Source organism: Bombus flavifrons, chromosome 16, assembly GCF_040668555.2.
Source record: "Bombus flavifrons isolate JBK064 chromosome 16, iyBomFlav1_principal, whole genome shotgun sequence".
In the NCBI taxonomy this organism is placed as follows: domain Eukaryota; kingdom Metazoa; phylum Arthropoda; class Insecta; order Hymenoptera; family Apidae; genus Bombus; species Bombus flavifrons.
In genome coordinates this window covers 8,037,732-8,064,160 of record NC_138457.1, presented here as the reverse complement: position 1 = coordinate 8,064,160, position 26,429 = coordinate 8,037,732, and the positions used below count along the sequence as shown (strand labels likewise).

Here is a 26,429-nt window from a genome sequence, read left to right as displayed (position 1 = left end):
AGTTAATGTTTAGTTATTTACTAAAAAAATCATAAAAGAAGAGATTAATGAATTATCAGTGAATACAGTTATCGAGAAGACTTTTGTTTGGAATGAAAAGAAAGAAGAAATGGATCAATTATAGATTAGGAATAGAATATCGGAAAAGTAAAATTAAATCATTAGCAACGAGAAGTAATTGAGAAGAGAATAATGGAAGAAGTGCACAAAGAGCGACGTAATTGCTCGAAGAATACTGTATTTCACTGTGCGTATGTGTCGCTTATTCGCAGGGATTTCGCAACGATTTAATTACACGCCTTCCGCCTCATTTCTACTTGATCTTCTGGCTGTGATGACCCCGGTACAATGAATGCGTACGAGATTGTTTCCTTCGGACTCGTCTCGGTTCCTGATTGCTAAATTAATATGCACCAGGTTTGTCTTATTATAGAAATAAAACAAATAGCTCCATAATCTCTTCTAAAAATAACAGTAGGAAATTGAGTAGCATTCCAAGAGGAGTGCATATCTTGAAATGCTTCATTAACTGAAATCAACTGTCTTATTATGTTGCAACAAACATAACCTGAGATGAAACGTCCCGTAATTCTTCAGGTGGAAAAGATTCTATCAGCGATGCAATTAACTGCTCATTTACTGTTCGATTACGTGCATCGACGTTTCACCTGGCACGTGCAACGCTGCCCCATGGAAATATCAATCAGTTGAAGAGCTCTGCTGTTGAATGTACCATGAGATCTTAGTTCAGTGCACTATAGAATCCATTTCTGATTAATGTTTAAGGAATACTTGCTATGAAAGGCAAGGAGAATAATGAATGTAACAAAAGAAACTTATTGAGAAAACCAATTTTTAACACCTTAGTGAATTTCAAAAGAAGAGAAGAAATATCTGATGTCAAAGGTAAAGAAAGAGAATAATGAATATAAGGAAACAGATTTATTATGGAAACCAACTTTTAATACTTTAGTCCATTTATAAAAAGGACAAGAAATAGATAACAATTGATGTGAAAAGTGAAGAAGAAGGATCCAAACCCAACATAAATCAATTTTTAACACCTTCGCTTATTATTAAAGAGGATACAGAGATGAGAGAGTATGAAAGATGAAGAAAGAGAATTTTGTAGAAAATTATTGAAATGCAATTAAATGTTTCAATGGATTCTTCTCTTCTCTTCTTCTCTGAGATTGAATATCCTTGTAGAATGTAATATTGTATTTTTTACTGGTAATGGACTTAATGATGACGACCTTCACTTTAGAATGAGGAAGAAATTAATTGGAAAGTAGCAAGAAGTATTTCTTCCATTTGAAAACAGAATTATGAAATTTTTTCTGGAGTGGAGCCAATCAAAAAGCTGAAGAAACAAGGAAATGCCGGGAATATTGCAAAATAATTCACAATCTTGCGAAGAATGTTAAACAGCCTTCTCTCACCAGCATCGTCGCTCATTTAAATTTGCCAACTAAAGAAAGAGCTGGCTTGCACCATTGTCTCAAGCAAGTTATTGTTTAATGTTCACTGTCACAGCCAAAATGACGCAAGTCCTTTTTAAATCAAGGATTGCAAGTACTATGCAAATTGCATGAAACATACAGCTGGAAGTTGATTTAACAAAGTTGTGAAAAAGAAATCTACAGAAGAATACTGAAAGAAGCAATTTCAAAAATATAAAACTTCTAATAATTGTTTAATTAAACATTCAATCTTATACTTGTTAGGAAATCAGTATAGCAATAGTCTTCTTCATCTCAATAATAGTTACCACATCACTTTTCTCTTACAAGGTAGAGGATATGAGGAAACAATCAAGTAGAGCATATAAAAATTTTCACAGATCATATGTTCTTTAAAGGAAGTTGTTGCCATAACTACCGACAATAAAGATTCTTTCAGTATCCATGAATCAATCAAGACTCTCATATCTAAGGTTTATGGATCTTGTTGCATAAAACAGCCACGATCTTAGATGGTTAGTGTGAAAGAGTTTCCTGAGTTTCGATAAGAGTAAATTTATCTCAAAGAAGAAAATAAGATGTAGATATGATATACTCAAAGAATAGAGCATTGTGACATAAAGTATCCGTGAAACTAACAATAATTTGAATTCTATTAGTCACGCAATGTTGCACTTTCTATCACACTTCATTAGATCATGTAATTATAATGCAATTTAGGATCAAATTATCATAGTATATTGAAACATATTATATTGAAACTTTCTTTCAGATTAATTCAATTGTCAAGCGTGTTCATTCATAAATAATTTTGCTTGTAAACTGGTATTAAGTTTACGTAGTTTCTTTTATTACTTTCTTCCTTTTTAAAAAATAAAATCTTTTGTTAATTAAAAATTCTTTGTTTTATCTATGAATGATATACTGAATATTATATGTACATTATTTCTAATTTCCCAAATCCACATTTTTTCCTTAATATTCCACGAATAATAGTTTTTTTATTTTGTCTGCTGAAACTTGGCTTAGGATTTTCTCTTTTATTTTATTTTATTTTTACAGATTCCAACCATGTATTACTGAAATACTCAACCACGAATTTCTTTGATTATATTCAATCATTATCAAAATCTCTTCACAGATATCGAATTCGATTCAGGCTCGATTCTTATTTTCTCTAACCATTCCTAGCACCTAGGAAGGGCTGTGTATCGATAAATCAATTACGTCGCGTGATTCATCTTTTCTGATTAATAGCAAGATCCTCGAAGATCACGCGGGATACTTGCGATAATTTGTTAAAGCTTCACCCTCTCTCTACAGCTCTATTGAGATTTATGTACGGTTCATCGGTTGAAATGCTGTAAATAATTATAATAATTAGACTATTGAATCGCTTCTTAATGACATTAAGAAATTTATGTAACTTCCGAAGAAAATAATGTCACTTTAGGGACAGGTAACTCTATTAAGTATCTTAATCGTACAAATATAGTAAAAGTGTTAAAAATGCAAATCTCTTCATACAAATATTTATGATTTTAAATAACAACGTGTATCCAATATTTCCTTGTGATAGTTGTTATTTAATGTAACAGAAACCAAATGTTATTTAATGGTTTTAGACAAAAGAAGGTTAAACAGCAATAAAATTGTCCATATTAAGTCCTGCACTCTCTGAACAAGTAGCATTCAACATCTCTTCATTATGATCTTGATTAAAAAGATTTAAAGGTATCAAGCTTTCATAATTTTATATTAAAAGATTAATAAATTATACAAGTATATAAGGTTTCTTAATATAGGTTAGAATTCTTTCTTAGTAAGTACTCACCTGAAGGTAAAACATGTTGTGAAGAGAACTAAAGGCTCGAAAGTACCTAACCTAACTCACGTACACCGCTTTTCTTCAAAAGAACACTGTGGAAAGACATAGTATATCAACCCTTTATGAAAGCACCATGAATTTTGGAAAATTTGAATTATTTCTTTGCACTATCCCTCTCGTGAGAACACTGAGATTATTTACTCTATGCAATCGACTCGAAGAGACTTGAAGAAGATGAGATTAATATTATTGGCAGCACAATTTATTCAACATTTTTATTTCACAATTTAATACTGGAGAAGCAAAGTTTAATCCCTGAATTTCAAATGGAATTATTGCAACCTACTCACAATTTCAAACAGAACAAATATGCTTATTTTGACCCCTTACTTTTTCTTTTTCAATAGGATTTTTTAATTTTTATTTTCCTACTTCCAATTTCTAATTTATTTAAATAATGATATTTCTTATCAATTTTGATATCATTAGTATTAAAAATCTTGATGTTCTTGATAAATCTGGTTTTGATAAATTATCATATTTTTGTAAGGTCATCTCTAATAAATATTTTACACTTTCTACATGCATGTTCAGATTGATTGCGAACTTTATGAATATAATTAAAACAACTGCATCTAATCACTGTATTAATGAAATTTCAAACAATTTTATGTAATACACATTATATATTAATAAAAGTGTTCCATGATAAATGTTCAATGTATTTAAACTTTAAGAAACTATTTTACAATAAAAATTGAATAAGGTATCGTAAGTGTCAGAAATTTAGACAGAATTTTTACAATAAAATTTGTCATGTACCAAAATGTATTTCATTATTATTATACGTTTCTCGATAAGGGCAAAGTTGACGTTAAAATACTGCTTGTTAAATTCTTAAAGACTCATTAGCCGATTGCAGGATGTCAAGAGCAAACACAGGAGAGGGATATTGAAAATACCAAACCATTGTGTCGACTTGAAGGTCTTAAGTATAAAAGGGTAGAGAGATTATAGCTTTCAACTTTGTTTAGAATGGAAGCATAAATTATCGTGTTTCTATGAAAACGTGTGCTTTGTAGCGTTAAAGGGTTGAATAGACCTCGACGACATTTCACGGTTAACCACACCCTGAGACTTCGCTACAATTCTTCATATTCATCGCATGCATGTACACCACTCCCTACTTGAGAACTTTAGTTTGAAACCTTCCTTGCGTGTTTCCTGCAGTATAGATCGAAGAAATATCTGTCTGCCTGCATATTCCTCAGTTTACATCACTTGAAACAAAAATTATGTTCTGAGAGTTGCCATTAATTTAGGAGTTAAAGAATCAAAAGATTTGAAATCTTCGATTTAGGAATTAGAGAAAATTTTTCTAATTCAAAAGTGAAGAAATTAAAATTCTATAATTTATAGATAAGAGAATTAAATTAATCTAAATTCTCTAATTTAAAGATTAGAAAATTGAAAGAATGGACATTCTCTAACTGAGGGATAAAAGAATTTAAATAATAAAAATTTCATAATTTAGAAGTCAAAGAAAAATCCCAATTAAAAAATCTGGCTGATCAGTATAAAAAGATATTTCGTAGCAATTAAATTTGAAATTTAAGTATTTTTTTTAAATTAGAAAATTAGATCTCTATCAATTAGCGAGTTTATTTCTTCTGGTATATTTCTATAAATTCATCTACGTATTCTAAAATATATCTAAGAATAAATAAAACTAAACAAACATTATATGAATCAAAAAATCATAATTGCGCCGATCATATGGACCCGAACACAATGCTAAGCTGTTTCAGAAAAATTCAGATATTTCCTAAAATAAGGGGGATATATAATATCCTCATAAAGAAATATTAAAAAATGATTCAATAAAACTCTAAGTTCACACTATAATTACACTACTATATCCATAAAATCCTTTTTCCAGCTCCTGCATCTTTAACAGTTCAAAAAGATCACAGAAGGTGTCCGTAACAGGATTTTCTCCACACAATATCACTTGACGAAAAATCAGATCTCTGGTCCCATGCATAAATACGAGGATTAATAAAGCACCGTGGTCATCATGGAGATGGTTGGATCGATGAAATATCACCGAGGTCTGGCGAGGTTTTGTTGGAACTATTGTACTGGAGCCGCCCTTACGAATTCACAAAATTACTATTCCAATGGGGCACGTGTCTCGTTATACTATCGATATCGATGCACTCCGGCACGGCTGTGAATAAAGTCAGTACGTAACTGGCCGGCATGCTGGCAGGTTGGGTTTATATAGCGTGGGTCTAATAAGATGATACTTGAACGCGTGTTGGGACCGGGGCCCCAGAAGATCAGAAAGAGGGGACCGTTGATGAGCGTTGCCTTGTTTCGCCTTACCTTGCCTCACCTTGCCTTAGAACCTTGCCATCGTCGACCCGGAGAACGCGAATCCTGCACCACCTTCTTCCTTCATCAGACAACACGTCACTTCCCCCTTCGTCTCTTCATTCATCAATTTATCTTTGGCTCTCAGATTGTTTTTTGTATATAATAACATTCAAACAACGTTTCTCATTTTTGATAGATTAGCAGTAGCGGTTAGTTTCTTTGTTGTTTGTTATTATAGAATATAGTATTTGCTGCTATAGGTTTTTAGGTTTGCTGCTATCACATAGTTGAAGGACACTTTCTGATAGATTGAAAATTAGGATTGTTTCAGAGTTTTGGATTGATAGCTTCTTTATAGTTTGATATTATGACGTGTAGTGTTAGTTATTTTATTATTGTAGAATCCAGACTTGCTATTATTACAGTATTATTACATTTGATAGATATTTTTTGATAGGTAGCAAAATAGGATTGGTTCAGATTTTTGGATGGTAATTCCTTTATAGGGTTTGGTAACACAGGGTGTAATTTTGTTGAAGCATAGATTGATTGAAATTTTTGCTTTTAGGTTTGCTATTTTAATATTTCCCATCATTCTTGGAACTTGGTTTGATATCTTAAGAGTTGAGTAGAAAATGGCACAAATGCATCTTCTTGCAGTCTTACATTTTTCTGAATATATATTGGTTGATATACATATTATTCATCTCAATATTAAACATTGAATATTTTGATCAATTCACTCTTTCTTAGAAGAATTTTCTTATGACGTTCTATGGTGTTCAAAGTACAATGATCTACTGGAAACAACAAACCTCTATTATTCATAACAACTTCCATAATTTAGGAAAATGGTCTCAGCCTGAAATATATGAAAATGATGTGTTTTCATCTGCACCAATGACTACAAGAGAAGTTCAAAACACTTCAGTGTGATGATCCAGCCTCTCCTGTTCCAGACACCTATGAAATATCAAATTCTTTCCGATTCGAAGCACGATGTAATCGATGGAATGACTTCTTCATGCTGCACCTTCGAGGCTAGAAGTCAACGCGCGCCTCGAAAGATCATTTGGATCGCATTGATCCGGATTAGCCTTCCCACGATGCTTCTAAGTGCAGTCACAGATTTGTCGTACACTCTCATCAACTTCTAACACTTCCTTCTCTTCTTTTGTTTTTTAATGAATCAAATCCTCAAATCTATGGTATAGAGATTTTGATTCTTCTCATTGATTATTTAACGCAGTATCTTTGAGGTTACGCACCCTTTCGACTGGTTCTTTGTATTACTGGCTTCTGTAAATGATAAAAATACGACTATATTTATGATGATAATAAATTAATTAATAATGAGAAATATGGTACAGTTGATTGATAGTGAAGATATTTTTGAGCTGGTGTTGAAGAACCTCCAAGTCTAATGTTTGAATATTTATTACTGAAGAATATAGAGTATATTATAATTTGGGAAAATAAATTAATTGAGATGAGATATTGGTTGCTATTGAAGATAATTCTTGAATTGTTATTAAAGATATACAAGGCTGATTGTGAGATTTGAAGATACAATACTAAAGGATATAGACTATGGTCTATTAGTAATACTAGAAAGTATAGAAAGTATTGGGTTGGCAACTAAGTTATACAATACCAATATATTAATGATATAAAGGGATATAAAAAACATAGAGTATATTATATAGAGATTGTATATTGTATATTGTATATTGTATTGTATATTGTATAGAATATAGAGTATATTATAATTTGGGAAAATAAATTAATTGAGATGAGATATTGGTTGCTATTGAAGATAATTCTTGAATTGTTATTAAAGATATACAAGGCTGATTGTGAGATTTGAAGATACAATACTAAAGGATATAGACTATGGTCTATTAGTAATACTAGAAAGTATAGAAAGTATTGGGTTGGCAACTAAGTTATACAATACCAATATATTAATGATATAAAGGGATATAAAAAACATAGAGTATATTATATAGAGATTGTATATTGTATATTGTATATTGTATTGTATATTGTATAGAATATAGAGTATATTATAATTTGGGAAAATAAATTAATTGAGATGAGATATTGGTTGCTATTGAAGATAATTCTTGAATTGTTATTAAAGATATACAAGGCTGATTGTGAGATTTGAAGATACAATACTAAAGGATATAGACTATGGTCTATTAGTAATCTAATAAATTAGAAAGTATAGAAAGTATTGGGTTGGCAACTAAGTTATACAATACCAATATATTAATGATATAAAGGGATATAAAAACAAGAGATGAAGTATATCAATGCATTTGCAACAAAAATTGTATAATGATAAAGAAAATGAAAAATTTTCTTCCATATCTTCCCTAACTTGACTTGGAGTACAGATGCAGTCTGATACAGCACTTAGAGCCATCCTACCACAATATGAAGAGTACAAAGCAAAAATAATGCAGACGATAACATTTAATATTCTTTTTAATTTTCGAAAATTGTGAATAAAACTAAGCTGCAATAATAAATACTATTTATTATTACATCAACGCAAGGGTATTTTTTCTATGAATTTCTAAATCTTTATGAACACTAGACTGTGATCATTTATTCTTAACATTCCAAATTAATTGTTCTCTCCAATTGCAGATGGAAAAATTAGTATTCTATAAGGAGTAGGAAGAATCTATTGTCGCAAATCTCCTGGCACATCCAAGGTGCACGGATTCAAGAAGCAAACGGAGAAAGGCACGCGCGGGTACGCACGCTCGGAATTGCTCAGCGAGCAATCCACCTTCTGCCCAGCCTTACATGCATCCAACAACCGCGAGCAAGACCAGGTCAGGGCAGAGCACGAAGTTACTTCAACCCTTTCACGGCCGAGGAGATGCCTCGGTTCGCGTTTACATCGTGACAACGTTTCCAATTTGACCAAACCTTCATTCTCATTTTGGTAATATTTACTTCGGTTCCTAATTATCTTCTGGAGATACAGACTTTGGATCCTAATTCGTTTCCAATGATTCTGAAAACACAAAATATTGTTTAATATTGGATATTTCCTAATTATTATCATAACGAGATCCATGTTGTCTTCATCAAAGGAAGACAATATCCATACTTGGCAAAAATCTATAATTTTTATGAAAAATTATGAATTGATCATTTTCACTATTCTGATAATTCATTTAACCTTCCTCCCAATAAATTTCTTTGGAAAATTCGTGTGAGCCTGCCTTTTTATTTCCAACTTGCAAAAGCTTTAATAATGATTTTTTTATGTAGTGCGAAAGCAAAGATAACGAGGCACATATTGAACTCCATAAATTATATAAATAACTGCACAGGAGGAATATTTCAACGCCCACTATAGAGGCAGAGACACGGATTTTGCGTCATTCTAATGGAAACATTCGTGTCGAAGACATTATGGCATGTTCATTGATGAATTTCTTTCTGAATCACGACAGTAGGCGTAACCACTACTCGTAATCATCTGATAATTCGTGCAACGACATTCTAACACCAGTTTCACAAGAGATAGATGCAACCTACTCGAGATGGATGTGCTCCTCCTGAGTAGAGACCCAGTCAGTGCTTGTATTTCGCAACTTTTTTCGCACCACTTCCCACGATCAACGGCGCGTAACTTCTTTCATATACTCTATGACCGATAATAAACGAAGATGGTCTAGATCGATGATCTATGATACATCACTGATGTCTACATCATTAGCATCGCAATCTTCTAAATATTATTTTACAGAGAATTCTAGAAATATTTTATGACGACGGTGGCACAGATTATAGATCAATGATCTATAGGATCTATGATACATTACTGATGTCTGTGCGCTATTATTAGCGTTCAAATTTTTTAAATATAATATACAAAATTATACAAAATTGTAGAAATATTTAATGGTGAACCAAGATAACCTAGATTCTAGATAGATGATTTTTAGGATCTATGATGAATTATTGATGTCTGTATTATTAATACTGGGATTCTATTATAGTTTAGATTCTAATAGGTGGATTATATTTAGAACTTATGATATATTATTTATATATTAATTTAATATTGTGATGGCCACTGACGTGACATTAGTCCCAAGTGATTGTTATTTATTAGTACACAATACACATTTATTACTGATTATGGAGAAGTGGTACTGGCATGAAAGTGACATTTTAGTTTAGAACAAGATATAACAAAAATTAAAAGACCATTCTGCTTTTAATTGATAACATTGAGAAGCTTAGCTATCAAGCTGTAACCATATATAGTGCCACTAAACCTCTCTCCATATTTACAATAATGAGCTGAAATTATACGCCAGTGTACATGTATGGATGGTGTTGCAAAATAAAAAATATTATCGCCATGAGTAGACCATTCGTCTTTGAAATATTTGCAATGTCCTTTTCATCCCACCTCACCCTATTACTTCCATCCTTTTACCTTTCAAATATTCGAAAGTATTAGATTTCAAAAATTCCTAGAACTATATAATTTAGAATTCTTACAAACATAGTAAAAATCATGTTTTAATGTCAATAATGATCTTTTATAAATTATACGCATAAAGACTAAAGATTTTCCTACGCCCTTTATCTTGATGTCCATGGAGAGTCGAAGAATAATTTTCATATCAAATTTTTACGTTTTCCCTTGTTCGCTTTCTTCAGGGAGAAAGCGATCGAACGAAATTCCAAAGTGTAATGTCAAGCGTAAACTTATGAAACGCGAAGCTGAAATGGTCTCAGCGGACAATCGTCAAATTTATTTTTATTGCATCGGGGCCTGTAACATCCGCGGTAGAAGAAAAACATGGTGGCGCCAGTGTACCACCTGTTGCGTAATCACGTGATCCACCGGCCGCCTTAAAAGTGGAAAACTTTTTAAGATTCCACGATCGTAAAGCGAACTAATTGCTCGGCGCTGATGACGGTCGCCGACTCATGAGAAAGTTTTCTCTTCCAGCTTAATTTTTCCACGGACATCAAGGCTACCACGCTCGCTTACTAATCGCCCCACCCTTCGTTTGATGGGAAAGAGCAAATTATTTTCTAGTAGTCTCCTGTCGATCGTTTCACTTTAACTCTTTACGATTTGGAGGTTAGGATACGTTTTAACAAAATTTTCGTTTCTACATTTTTAATATTTTAATTTAATATTCCAGGAATTTAAGATCTAGGTATGACTGATAATCGAAAGATTATAGTTACATATACTTAAAATGTATTATTTCATTATGTTTCTTTGTTCAAGACATTGAAGTAAATTCTCATGGATAGGAAAAGGAGTAGAACCTCAAATTAAAAAAGAAATTATCAAGGAAGCAAAATTCAGTCAGAACTTTGTTGACCTGCCTTTGAAGCAACGCATCTTGGCAATAGTATATCTTCATATGGTAGCATTGATAGCATCATTCCTGACGAGTATTTTGATGAGAAACTAGCACCTGTTCAAGCGTAATTGGCAGATTCCTCGCGTAACACCGATGTTTCATCAAATTTACCGCACGTCAGGGCAATTCGATGCGGTAGTTGCAACCATAACTACTTATATCGCTGATTACTTTGATCTTCTACTGTTTAACCAATAGACACTCCCACGGTGGGAATTTATTTCCAACCTAATTACGAGTTAAGAGACTCCAAGTTTCTGCGAAGAACATACACAGTGGAATTTCATTTATTGGAAAGAAATATTAATTAGTGTCCAATTAAATAAATTCCTGTCTATTGAATCCACTTACCTGAAAGCAAACTCTTATCATATAAAATTTAGTTATTGAATAATTATATTTAATTGAAATTCAAATCAACAATTGAATTGGAATACTCAACGATTTAGACACCCCCTCTGTTTCATTTAACAGATCACGAATCTTGTCTACATCTATTTTAGGTAGCCACAGGGATCATAAAGTACCTCCAGGTTACTTAAGTTATTATATATTATATTTAGTTAAGTGAACTATTGCTATATTCCTTTCGTGAAACTCGTAGAGAACTTATATACTCTTTACCCCTCAATGGATTTATATTTATACAAAATCTGAACTGAAATTTGGTATTAAAGAAGAACAAAAATAATTGAACAAACAAAAGAGATATGATACATAATACATAAGAAAAATAATTATAGCTACTTAAAATTAACATTCCAATTGGTTAGAAACGAACAACATGTAGATAGGGAGATAGTGGATGATGAACTGGATGCATGTACACGGGAGTCTCAAGAGAGAGAGGATTGTCTCACTCCTGTCACTTTAGCGATTAACGTTGCACGTTAGACGTTTTACAAGACACGGTCAGACTATTAACGAACGCTTTAATAACGTCTAATAACGTGGTGTGTAATACTCACACGGAGATATTATTTTCAAATGTTGCAATTGCATGATACCATCCTTTCAATAGACTACAGTCTCTATCATGAAACTGATAATTCAGGTAACCTTTCTTTTTCATTTTCCTATTAATATGTAAATTAAAATTTCTCAAATTCCTTCCCAATTAATGCTGTTAGCATTCAGATAGGATGTTATTCTACCTGAATAATTTTATTTTTACTAGTTCTACTATAGTGATTAAATTGTTAGGTGACTTCTAGTGAACTGTGTCTAAACTTGGAATTGGCATATTTAGATGTCTGATTGAATCTATAACTACTTTATGACTGAAATCTAATCCAAACGTAATCCAAATCTAATTCAAAGCTAATTCAAATGTAATATAAATCGGATTCAAACCTAATCCAAACCTAATTGAAATGTAATCCAAATTTGGGCCAAACTTAATACAGATATAGTTTAAGCTCAATCCAAACCTAACTCTAACCCAAATTTTACTTTTCAAACCTTTCATTGATATTTGAATTACAATTTACTAAATTTTTTTCTAACTAATGCTACATAGGATGTACTTTGTCTGAATAATTGAATCTTTATTGTTTTCATTACAATGATTGAATCTTTCAAGCTAGTGAGGTGTGTCTGAACTTGGAATTGGCATGTTCAGCATAACATTTAATATATGTATGTCGACCCTTGTCAAGGAGTTTAAGAGGCCATGAAAGATTGAAATTGTACGTAGGAGTCAGTATTGTCGTGGATGATCCTTTTACACCCTTCTCAGGATTACCCTTGATATGATTTCCAGATCTGATTCACCATCTTCATATTAGAATCATTTCTTCTTCTTATTGCATTGTAATATATGGAGTTGAAGTTTACAAATAAAATATTTCTGAAATTAACTCTTCAATCTTCAGATTGGTTTATTGCAAGATATAAGAACAAGTTTAACTAAATTCTAGTAAGAACCAGTTTAAGAAAATTTCCACTGAGTATATTGTCTCTCTACTATAATCAGGTCCTATAGAAACTCATACTATCTAATATAATCAACTAACATTGTCCAAACCACCACTAAAACTGCAAACTGTAATAGTTAAAAAAGTATTTGTATACACCCTTATTTTCTAGTGAAGCAATTTTTTACCAGGTCTAGTATTTCATTTCCACAGCATCAAATTTTTGTAGTCCTGTGAAAGCACTGCTAAATAACGCAAAATCTAATACCGTTACACCAAATTAGCTGGTATACTACTATGTAGTAGGTAGTATGTATAAATACTATAAGTAGATTGTTGATTTTTACGTAGTTACAGGAAATTTGCAGTTGCAAAAATACATAGAATACACATATTGTGCAAAATCTATATGAAATATCTAAAATGAAATGAAATGAAAATGAAATATCTAAAATACAATAGTCTATATAGTATTTAGTGACTCAAACAATTTTATACCTGAGTTCTTTTTAATTATAATCATAAAAATATAGCGATTAGCTAGCTACAATAAATACAACGCTATACAAATACTTTGTGCAGTCACTGTATGACAAATTTGGTGGTCGAGGTTCTTAAGTGGTTCGTAACACGGGAATGGACGGGAAGAGACGGTGTGATGGAGCACCCAGATTCTTGGCAAGCAGTAGGTCATCTGCGACTAGAACGAAGAGTTTTCACTTTCATCGTGACCGAGGGAATGCCTACTTACTTAGATGCGCAACAGACAAAGGCGTCACGGCGCGAAGAAGCCGGCTAACTATGACACGCAACTTCGACAGAGGATCGGATATTCATAACCTTCCATTGAATTCGCGCACTCGTGCGAACTCTACGTTCCACTTGGCCTATTCCTCTCGCCACCTTGATGTGAAAACACAGCCAACATCCATAAGATTTGACCGTTACACTTGGTCGCTGGAACACCTAATACTCATGGTCATAATTCATCAGACACATTTGGAAATCTGGTTTCCCCTTTGATGCATTTATATGGTCAGAGCTGAATGATGGTGAACACAAGGATGTAGCTATTTATAGGAAATGTCTTCACTGAAAAATTGCTTTATATATGGTATGGTGTATAGTGGTTGGAATTAAAGTGATGATAGGTTTAATGGTGTTGTTTGATTAAATCAATGTTATAGGGAAATTGGAAGCTCTGAAAGATTTGAGGACTTTCAAAGCTTTGAAGATCAGAATTTTGGGGATTCAAATGTCGAAACTCAAAATTTTAAAGAGCTAGCTATGATATCAGGAAATTCAATTTCGAAACTCTATATTTTGGAAAATGTTAGTTAACAGTTATATCGCGCTAGTGTCGCGTCACAGCTCGTTATAAGCTTAATTAGGGTAATGATGGGTAGATAGTAATTATCATAATGATACTAGCAAATTATTTTCTAACTGGCGATTTCTCGATTTTAGATCTTCTCAGGAAGATTTCGTCAATTTTACACTTTCAAGTTCTACATTTAACAGATATTTCAATTTCAGGAATGCTGATTGTATATTAAAAGGTATCCATTACCGATGTAATGGCAAGTACTATGAGATTTACTACATTCTGTAATGATACTGTCTAATGATGATCTTAAACAAGCGTGTCCCCGTTTCAACATGGTACACCATGAAAATCATCAGTTTCCTTTTTCATACACGATAATCAAGTGGGTATTTTGACATTGACATTTAACCATTAATGGTGTAACTGTTAACTTTTCAGACTAATGCATCACATAATTTATACAACTTCCATTGGATAAGTTAATCACTTTTTATAATAATTTCTAAAATATGTTATATATTGCATCCTATATTCTTATAATAATATGTTTTACACGATACAAACCTAATACTATAAATTTAATCTGGAAGATCATGTCATTGGAACTTGAAATTATCAAAATCTTTGCAATTTCTACAATACAAATCTCCATGCCGAAAAACTTTATGGAATCCAAAGATCCTCTAAATCTCAAAACTTTGTATAGTTACGCTGTTCAACTTTACAATTTTACTTACACTCATTGCTATCTATTCTGTTATTCAATTGATACCTCTATTCAAATACCCACAACATAAATAGCATTTAAACGTCAATTAGAACAAGAAAATGAACGCAATCTTTCTTCTGAATCTGCTCGACTGTTTCATCATTGGCTCCTGTACAGTTCCTCTTTTATTCTCCTGGCCAAATCCGTGAAATGAGCCCACAAGGGTTTTCCAAGCGTAGCAACAGCTCACGTGGAGCATCTCAACAACCTTAACAACCTTAGTACTCCTTTTTCTTTCTGCCATCTCATATAATAGGACATCTTCATCACGCAACTTCTCGCGCGCCCGTTTGCACTTCTGTTTTATAACTTACCTTCTTCTTCTTCTTCTTCTTCTTCTTCTTCTTCTTCTTCTTCTTCTTCACGAGTTGGATCATTCGAAAACGTTCCTGACATTTCGGTCGTCACAACCTTCCAGTCTCGCCACCCAAGATTGTGGTTCGTAGCTTGCGTGACCTGTCTTATGTAAGTGGCTGATCCAAATCTTGAAACGAACCGGGACGCTGTTGGAGAGTAAATTAAAAGGCAAAGATTAGTTGCTCGAATTGAAATTATCATAGATGTAATAATATTCTTTGCTTAAGTTAACATTAGGAAACTAGAAGCTTCGGGACTCGACATTTTCGAAAGCATCAGAGAACTCAATGCGTTAGAAACTGATATTTTAGGAAACTCAAAACTTTGAAATTTGAAAATTTAAGGAACTCGAAATGTTGGGAAAATTGAACTGTGGAATTCGAAATGTGAAGAGCTCGAAGCTTTGGAACTCGAATTCTTAGAGAACTGAAAAATTTGAAACTCAAAATCGTGAGAAACATAATACTCTGGAACTCGAAATTTCCGGGAAATTAAAATCACGAATTTCTGAAATCCAAATACTAAGAAACTCGATATTTTGAGAGAATTCGGAATTTTGAAATTCGCAAGGTTTGAGGGCTCAAAAGCCTAAGATTTTGAATCTTGAGAAACTCAAAGCTTTGTAAATCGAATTTTAAGCCAAATATCATCAATTAAAGCCACTTCCGTTTTCTCGTCACCACTATACTTTGCATTCGCATTCCGATCTTGTTCGTTAATAAAACGACGTCGCGTTGAACTTTTACTTCGCCTTAAACTTTAAGCACACCACGGTGCAACCGCGCATCGGCCTCTTTGTTTATTCTCATAAAAGAGGTTAACAGAGGAATGCTATTATAGTCCTCTGGGTTATCGTTAATCAGTCTTTTTTCAGGGTAATTAAATGACTTTAGTGCCTGTTTTCTTTTTAAGTTCACTCTCCTCTGCTATAACATTTCTTTTTCTTCCCCCTTTTCTTCAGAAGGCCACGGAGGAAGTAAATACATTTTTCTTATAAAGAATGCTTGACCTCTTTGCTGGCCATACTTTTCATCAAGCTTTTAGTATAATTTCCAACAGACTTTCTACGCCTTATGTAAAAATGAAAATATTTAATACAAGGTGTTAAAACAGATTTTAGAATTTAACCCATTTTTGAGGTTGCCACATTTTATTTATTATTTCCTTTTAGTCAGTTTGTGTAATTTTCAATATAGTTTACATCTTTTGAAATTAACTTAGCATGTGGGTAACTTCACTTGTCAATGAACTAGGTATTCATTATAAATTTTTACATTTGTATAGGTTTATGCTTTGACAGCCTGTATACAAAAATATGTGCTAAGAAATTTGTACAGAAGATTTGTAAAGGAAGGATGATTATGGTGAAAGAATTCGGCAATTCCACGGCCTTAAGATACTCTTTGGTCCATCAAATCCTTGATTGCATAAGGTTTGAACGGTGATTGCCGTTTATACGATCAAGCAATTTATGAAATGACCATTTTTTACATATGCACATGTTTCTCGCATTTAACGAGTCTCTCATAATACAAAACAATGAGAGTAAAATATGACCTAACTTATTATGCAATGATTTTCTCTTTCTTATTTTTAAACCGCTGTTTTTATTACTATTTGTTACTTTCCTTTGTAACAATCAATCAATCTTTTACCTACATATAAATTAACTAGCTTCCTCACTATTCCCCAGGTTTATGACTAAAATCATGTAGCAAAGTAAATAACAAGAAATGCTGATGGACAATCTAATAGTTTTGGACCGTTTCTTTAGTTTCTTCATAAATAAAAGTTGAAAACTGGTCAGCTATGATTAATGGTTGAAATTAAGTTTGTACTATTATGTTATAAACAATACTGCTTCTACAAGAAGTTAGAAAGAGCAAAAATGATGACATACTTTTACCAAAATCTCAAACCTCATAACAAAATATAGAGAGCAAATGTGGAGTAACATATATATATTTTTCTAAGCGTGAATTTTGTCAGTTACTGTATACCGGTTATCCGTCGTTGAAATAATCTCACCGACATTTCCAAGTTTGTAAAATCGGCGCTCGCGGATGCATCACGCGTCGTAGCATCATCCTCGTCACTTTAATTGCTTTACGACACAAGCGAAGACGCATGTCAGCCAGCATCCGTGGATTTATGGTCGAACCGCGCGCAGACACGCGACAATTTATGCGAGACAGAGATGAAACTGAATACGGGAACGAGTGTTCAACATTCCCTGTCTGCGGTCAGATTTATTAAACATTGAATTTCACTGCCCTGCACGATTGATAATGGCCATCGCAGAGAAACTATACACCATCAATGATATACTTTACAATTAAGACGTAAACTTCTTCAGAACTGTAAATTGAAAAGAATAAATGTCATATAAACATTAATTATCAATATTATTAAAAATTAGGTAACTTAACATACATTTTTGTGGGGCATCGAAGAATTCTGGTTAGAAAATTATCAAACGTGGACCTATGTCTGCAAACGTAACTTGAGCGGTTATATAGATGTTAAAGAGCAATGAAATAATTCATTTACACTGTACTTAGATTTGAATGCTGCTCTACGATCCAATTACATCACAAGCAACTAGTATAATCAACAGTTTTCTTCTGTTTGTTCCATCTAATCTCATGAAGGGTATCAATACGATCGAAGCTAATTAAACAATTTTACCAGGGAAATGCTTCAATTGTTAAGTAGGTAGAGTTTCAAAGACTGGTCAGTTTTTTTCTATTTGTTCCATCTAAACTGAAAAGGGAATCAGTGAAATTGAATCTAATCAAACACTTTTCCAGGGGTTCCATTGTTGAGCAGCAGGCACAGTTGCAGAGTCTGGTGGGTATCAAGGCAGAGCGGTTCACGTAACCTACGAAGAACTATCTCGGAGCATAGACTTTAAGATCGAGGAGGATGAAATGTCACGAATGTCTTGAACACAATGTGCTGCGAAGGAGAGGGAAGGACAACGGGGCAGAAGACGGCCGTCGAGGAGAGAAGAAGAGAAGAAGAGAAGAAGAGAAGAAGAGAAGAATGCTGGCATCCATTGAGGAGAGCATCGCGCTCGATCCAGAAGCGAGGTGTTAATGTCACGCACTTCGAAATCAGATGGAATCTAATTCAACGAACCTTGATCTTTACCGCCTCCTTTTCTTCTCTGACCTCGCGTGAAAGAACGTTTTCTTCGTTGGATAATAGTCAACTGTGTTAACCCTTTAGTTTCCACCAGAAAAGAGGTCGTGGAACCGAACGGGGTTAAGTTAAGGGAAACAGGAACTTTCAATCCTACAATCTCAGATTATGGTGCCATTTGGGACATTTTTGTAATTCCTCTTTACTTAAAATATTTCCTTCTTTTACAAATTGAAAATTTATCTTCTCCACATTTCATTAATTTACTGAATACTAACAAGATTTTACTCAATATTGAATATTAAAAAAAAAAGTACTTACAACTGATTCCAGTAGATCATAGATAAAAATTCAAATATTATAGCAACCGCATCCAGAATTGGTTGTGAATTATTTGTAACTCAATGATACTAATTATAGTTTAATTACGGTGTGTATAGGATATTTAAAAAAATGAAGAATCTTCCTTGCGCTCAGTATCTCACGATTCTAGAACATCTCATACAATGGAAGTGAAATAATTAGTATTAAGCTTACCTCAGATCTCCTTAGTGATCGCGAAAGGACAACAACGTGCTATGGTTTTTCATCGCTTGAAATTGATCCTCCGTAGTCGGGAAGAACGAACGTCGCGCTATTTTGAACGTGATTACCATACAATTCCAACTCGGTAAAGTGGTAGCTAAGACGATTGGAGACGTCAACCGAATGGGACAATTAGACGTTCTTTTATTCTTATGAAGTGGCGCGAGGAATGTGGTTTCATCTTCGCTCGGAGCTATAATAAGTTGTACACAGTGGCATCAATAAAAAGAAACAAACTGACATTTATCCATTCTACTGATTAAATCTGATCAACAAATTTTTAACTTTCAAATATAATATTTTGAAATCTTTTTAGTATAAAGTCATTCTAGATATTACAAATAACAAAAGCACTCTAATTTCTAAAATAGAGTAGGTAACCTATATGTATGCAGTCTGAAAAGATTCAAACAGAAACCTTCTTTGAAGAAATAGAATCTTCTACAGGGAACCTGACTTAACCACTTAAATATATCCACAGATATTCCGTAACTTCCTTTAAAGAAGTTCTAAAATTAGTACAGTCAAGTGATCTTTCCTTGTTGCACAAGTATAAATGCTCTTCTTCTGTAACAGGTGTTAAAAGATCTCATAGCGTCGCGAATATTTCACAATGACTTTCTCCTTTTTATGATTACTGAAAGTGGGCCAAGGGTTCTTCCCTCAACCCCTGGTAATTTAAACATCTAGTTACATTAGGCACGTCTGTCATTATTTATAATTACATGAAAGAAGCATGTGTGATTAGTAATCACTGATTACAAAACATCCTAATATAGCGAGTAAAAAGTTCCTTTTAAACCATCCTGACAATATTGGTTTGGTGCTTCAGTGATTTCGTTATTCCAACGCAACTTTTGAAAAGGGAAATACAAAAAAGAAATTGTTCTCGATCTTCCAATTGTGCAATCGTGATTACTGTAACCCTTGAAACGTAATGACGCGGAACGCACACTGTTTAAAAGTTGTGTAATTATAAATGAAGATGGTACAGACGATAATTAATTGACTGACTTTCTACGGTTTTGTACTGTGCTCCTGAGCCTTAATGATGTTATGACGCTTAATTGATTCCACAGAAAATACGTCTGCCCTTTGATCCACTGCAAAACATAAATCATTTCATGGTTATGTTTGACGCCATCTGGTTTTTATCCTATAGCGCAATGCTGTACGATAATGAATCGGCGCGAAATTTAATTTGATGTCGGTTTGCAACATTGCACCTCGTTATTCTAATGATATTGCTATATTCCCCAATTTGTAGAATTAACTTTAACATTAACCTTACCAGGCCTGGTCAAATGGCCGGTTTCAAAATTTAATTTAAAATTGTATATTCATTGTTATTTCTTTTGGTCTTATTATCTGATTAATCAAATTCTAAATTTTTCTTAATATAAGAATTCACATAAAGTTAGATGAATTTTGTCTATTGGACTTATTCAGGGTTGCATTCATACTTTTGCAGGTCCTAGGTGCGACATCAGTATGAGCTCAAGTTATGTTTTAAAGTTAAGCTTTAAGATGTGACCCTTAGAAAGTGTGGTCATCCAGACTACACCTAATACAGTTTTTGTACATGTACAAAGTCGCGTTGCTTCACTTCTATTGTCATATAAGGAGTAGTAACACAGTAATAGAAGATGTAGCCTTTTTGAGACACCATAGTTTTGCAATACATCGAGTTATCACTGATGGGACCGAATGGTATATTAATAGCAGATATCTCATCGAAATTCGCCGGATGTCTTGTCGGCGTTCTTTGTTCCGGCCCTTTTTCATCCGTTTACAAAGCGATGGGAACAATTTGATATTTTTCATTCGGCTTTCATACGCGGCATATCCGTCACGGTATACCGGTTATAATCTCATTGTTGGCCTGTAAATTATGCCATTTCGTTTTTCAGCCTTTCTGCTCTCGCTCTAAGACCAAGATTCAATGATAGATCCTGTTAACGATACGTACATTGGCACAGCGCCGGTCGTGATTACGAAAACTTTATACGCTGGGAAGAGAAGAAACCAGGATCGATAGCCTCTCGATTAATCGTTTCTACAGTGCTTCAGTAGTTGGTACAAATATTGGCAAATCCTCCAGAGAGCTGATGACCAGTAGTATTGTTGATTTTGCAGCACTGATTAATGGTAATATTAATCTAGCTATATTATTATATTATACGTACATATTGCAGAATTCTTTTTATGACACCTGAAAGGAGATTTAATAATATATTTAATAGTAAAAAAGCGGTATACATTATCTTTATTATCTAAGTTTCTTCCAAGTGTTATCACATTTCTTCAGATACAGTAACATGGTCTTTTTGATAATTAATCGTAATATCTATAGAGCTTTAAAACGCTGTAAATAATCTTCTATAAAATGTTGACAATAATGTTATATAATTTATTATATTTTCTATATGACTTAAAAACAGACTTTTCTTTAGCCTTATGTCATGTTGCTTCACTTCCATTACCATACAATTCTGTGCGTATTTATGTGCGTCGTGATTCTTAATTAACATTGTTATATGACACGTGGGAGATCATGCAGACTTCCAACGTGTCCATAACCTGTCCAAGATCCTGATTTCGCCGTCGACGTACGGAACACCACCAGTCCGATCGATTCTATTGATTTGCAACCTGATCGAGTGCGATGGAGCAATTACATCGAACAAGATGTACCGCCTTCAGTCCCGTTACTTTTAACACTGTTCTGCATCGTCCAAAGAAATATGCCTCTTGTGGTAGCATAAAAATCACGCCTACGCGCGGCGAGGGGAAGTTATAGTTGATTTACTGACGTGGTTCAAAGAGGCTCGAGAACCGACGTACCAACGAACAGCAATTTATAATTTGTAGTGGCGTTGATGACTCTCATTTGTGACGTGATTATGACCTGGTTGCTATTTCTTTCAGATTACATGGCCTTTTAGGTGATGCAACATGTTGTATACCAAAACCACTTGTTAAAACCATTCCCACTTTCTGGATCATTTTGTTTCCAGGTGTGCTTATGACTTGAGCACAAGACTGAGACAATTATACAATTACTTAAAGGCATTTGGAATATTTGTATATACGAGAAATATTGACATATCATTTATTATAGGATTTTTATGTTGATTAATTGGGTCCAAATACATTAGATTTTGTACTATTTTATAGTGCTATTTGCTTCAGTATATATGGCTTTTATGGATGAGACTTGTTTGCAGACCTTTGATACTGTTTTCACATTTTGTTGCCAGGAGTGATGGTAATTTATCAGTAACTTGAGTACAAGTCTTAAATTAATTACATGACTATTTAAAAATATTTTGAATATTTATATTTATATATGGATCTTTTTGCAGTTTCTGAATGAATATGGGATTTGGAATATGTGGACTGTATACCTGATGCATGCAGGAAGCTCAAAACAGTTCCAGATTAGAAGAATTTAATTCTTTATAAATTTGTACAAATCTCACATTGGGTTTTTTTTTATTTGTTGTAATATGAGACTTGAAATATTTAGATTAGACAATTAATGCAATGAGAAAGTTAAGATGTACTTAATTCTTTGAGAGTTACTCATAGTTCTTGGCTCTCATACCTTTCAGTAATCCTGACGATAAGTAGAGAATGTGTTGATCTTGGGACTTTTTAAATTACACTTTTAAGTTCTTCAGATCATTCAAATTGTAATACAAAATTTCAAGAACTAAATTAAAGAGTTCATGTTTCTTCAGAGTTCTTCTCTTTACTTTATTACCTAATAATCTCATAAACCCAACTTTAGGATTACATAGTATCAACTAATATGTGATCCTTGAAAGGCCATTAGAACAGGTTTGCAAAAGTGTTGAAGTAGAAAATACGAAGAGTAAACGTTAAAAAATGTGGAATATAAACAGCATATTAAATACTCTGGAGTTATTATATTAAAATACCTTTCGCCGTGAGAAAGGAAGAGAATTTTTGTTTTGCATTGACCGGCAAATTATACGGAGGTGCTGTAACGCATCTTCGAGACGCATTTAGCGGAAGGTGTTGAGAATATTGGTACTATGAAATGAAATTACGAGAAGTAGTAATTTATTATTCGTCGCTGTTTTAACATCCATCGTCCACTGGTGAACCATGTAATCGTAGGTGATAAAAAAGTGGATAATGAGTACTAATATCGAAGGTAGAGGAACACCGTTGAAGCAAAGGCCACTTTAAAGGGCATCCCATCCCATAAGGAAGTCATGGTGACCATCGCTTTCCTTTGGCTCATATGGAAATTATCTCAGTTTCAATTAAGTTATACTTTTCAAATACTGAAAAATGACAAATAAATTTGTAAATTACATTAATGAAAACATTTTCTTTATATTGTTGGCCTAATTAATCATTCAAATTAGATTGCATTTCTCAACCATCGGGCAAATATCATAAAATTTGTAACCCATGTCATATTAATGAAAGTACTTGATTTGTCTTGACCTAATTAATCATCTGGAGTAAACTTACTTTAAGATAGAGACATTACGATGCGAATATGCTTATCAATTTGTTAGGAAGATGCGTTTCAACCGGATGGCGGATTCTTCGTTTACTTCCTGCGCCAACTACGCATAGAAATCTCAATAACAATGATTTATGGCGGTAATCATATCGAGAATCGGGTTTAATGAGCTCAAACATCAAAACAAGTAGCCTTAATGAGGTCTCGTTTGAGAAGATCTAATATCCAGAGATAATCCTCGTTTCTTCTGTTGCGTATTATTCTAATGCAGTGCTTCTCAACAACTGGTTTCCACTCTTCAGTTATATAGATATTGTTGTATGGAACTTGTTACACAACTGAAGCGTCATTCATTTTAATCAAATCTGCTATTAAAAACCTGCCAAAAACTGCCATTAAAATCCAATTAGTTCACGATGAATGATTATACAATAATGACTACATGTATAGTAATTTAGACTTCATGTGATAATAGTTTACATAGAAATTTGTTAAATACATTAATTCTTTAACGAAGTACTATAATTATTGAACACAGTGCTTTTTATTGTCAGGTTAAATTTATATTTAAGTATGCCCCAAGTCGTATCATAATAATTTCCAATTATGTAACTAATGTGAGAAATTTCAATTACTATTATTACTACAATTTTCAGATAATTCAAAGTATCGTATCCAAATAGTAATCACACATATTATTACTAATGAAACTTGTAAAAATATGTCAAACATAAGATCCAGGTTTCATCTTTTTAAAAATTATATTCATAATAATATATCATATCACGTGGCGGAGACACGAGTTTGGGAAACACTGTTTTAATGGTTTTCCGTTAAAGTACTCAGTTGGCAACTTTATCGTACACGCGTCCCTTAAATTTACGATTCGCGCGAAGCATAAACATCCTGCCATTATGCGAAGTTCGCTGGAGTATCCCGCCGTCGAGTATTCAAGCATTGTATTCCCTTATCGAGTGGTATCTAATAAACTATCTAATTTCACACGAACTTGACACTTTTTCTCGCAACGGAATATATACTCGTGCGATACGTATCTGCCCATTCTATTCTATTCGCGATTCGTATTAATCCTAACCATTCTTAAGAACCACGAAAAATCTAGAAATTCGAATTTCTATATTCACGAAGATTTCTAACAAATTTCACATTGATATTCATGTGTATTCGCTTTGAAGCGTTTTTGAGATGACGAAACATTCATTACAATTTTGCCCATTCAGAGTTTAGGTTATTATCAAAAATAAACAAAAATAGAGCAGCGCAGAAAAAATCATTTAATTTCAAAAGAATGCCCAATTCGCTTTATACTAATTCAATGTAAAAGTAATTGTAATATGTAAAACGCAAAATATAAATTAAAATGAAGCAAATTGTAAAATTAACAAAGCTGGACTTATCGTGTCTTTCCTATGTGATCTTCAAATGGAACCATTTGAATTAAATTGCAATTAAGACGCGAAAACTGTTCATAATTGTAAACTGAGAACTCTGAGAGGTTATTACTAGTAATTCTCCATTGAAACCATTAAATCATAAGTAACAATGACAAACTGAGCTAGAATTACCATAGCAAAAAAATTGAAAAATAAAGTAACATGTAATCTAAACTCTTGTGGGTTAAGAGGTGAAAATTGAGATTAAAAAATGTAAAAAAATGTTTGGCCTTCACATAATATTCATTGTAACATTTGACTGAACAAAATTGCGACCAAATAGTTTTATAGCAGTAATAAGATGATTGGAAGAGAGGTTAGGTCAACTGCGTAATTCTTACCCATGTGTTCGAATGATCTTGGTTTCGTGAACAAATTGGCCAAGATAACAAGTTCTAATGGCGTATGTTTGGCTTGTTCATCGTCTTTGCAGTACGCGACTCGAAAAGGTCTCGCTGAAATCTGATTGCCTCCCGCGCGTTAAAATCGCAATCAGCTGATCTCGCATCAAGGAACACAATACCAAACAGAAACGTTACGAAATCGAATTTCGATAGCTGTGAACCGTGACTCGCTAAGCGTTTTTGCCTTTCAACCCCCTCTCTGCTTTCTCTTCTTCTACTTATGCCAATCTGATGACTCGTGGCAATTTTTCAAATGTCAGTTGCAAACCGAATTTCAGTTACATACAATGAAATCATCTCTTTTGTGAAACGATAAATGAAAGGTAGTATAAACAGTTATAAGGAAGTAATAAGCAGTTAAAATAAAGAATAATTAAGAAAACCCTTAGAATTCTCTTTCATGACCCGAGTATTAAAATTAGTATGTATATCTTTATTCATTTCTGAAGTACGGAAAATGCACAAACGCAAACTATTTTCTCTAAATTCCATTGTATAATTCTGTGCATAAATATCTATAGTCTTATGACAAAGAACTAGAATATGTATATTCGTTGAGATCTATTAGATGAAGTACACGATGGTTGTTAAAGAAGACAAATTTCTTAATTAATCAAGAATACCTGATTATCCAAATATTATTGAAGAAGAAGAAAACAAAGATTATATAACCTAACAGATAATCCACTTTTCCTTCCTATTATTCTCCTGATGTTTTAAATGGAAATTGAAATGGTGCAATTACCAAAGCGCAAGTAGTATTTAATTAATACAGAATGCTTGATCAGTCAAGGATATTGAAGGAACAGTCGAAGCTTTCAATAGGTAGGAATCGATGAAACATTCACGAAGAAATAGCGAGGGGCAGGATATATA

The 26,429-nt window shown here is 33.2% G+C and overlaps 1 protein-coding gene and 1 long non-coding RNA gene across 20 annotated transcripts in view; one reads left to right on the top strand and one right to left on the bottom strand.

Annotated features, from left to right (window-relative positions):
• Positions 1–26,429, bottom strand: part of LOC138188064 (pro-resilin) — a 31,249-nt gene that overhangs the window by 2,624 nt on the left and 2,196 nt on the right. For 3 of the 16 annotated variants that reach the window (XM_069129484.1, XM_069129487.1, XM_069129486.1), the window contains exon 3: positions 15,420–15,608. In XM_069129484.1, the coding sequence (XP_068985585.1) occupies positions 15,420–15,482 (63 nt within the window). In that variant the 5' untranslated portion in view covers positions 15,483–15,608. Of the gene's footprint in view, positions 1–3,297; positions 3,384–5,448; positions 5,566–5,679; positions 6,970–8,490; positions 8,705–15,401; positions 15,609–18,603; positions 20,295–20,482; positions 22,296–22,437; positions 23,508–23,658; positions 24,085–25,490; positions 26,177–26,429 lie in introns of those variants that run through there. The other 13 variants (XM_069129493.1, XM_069129489.1, XM_069129496.1 and 10 more) reach the window with 13 other exon arrangements.
• The window catches only part of LOC138188065 (uncharacterized), a 36,085-nt gene continuing 17,653 nt past the window's right edge, over positions 7,998–26,429 (top strand). For all 4 annotated transcript variants that reach the window (XR_011175343.1, XR_011175345.1, XR_011175344.1 and 1 more), the window contains exon 1: positions 7,998–8,008. This is a non-coding gene — a long non-coding RNA (uncharacterized LOC138188065). The remainder of the gene's footprint in view (positions 8,009–26,429) is intronic.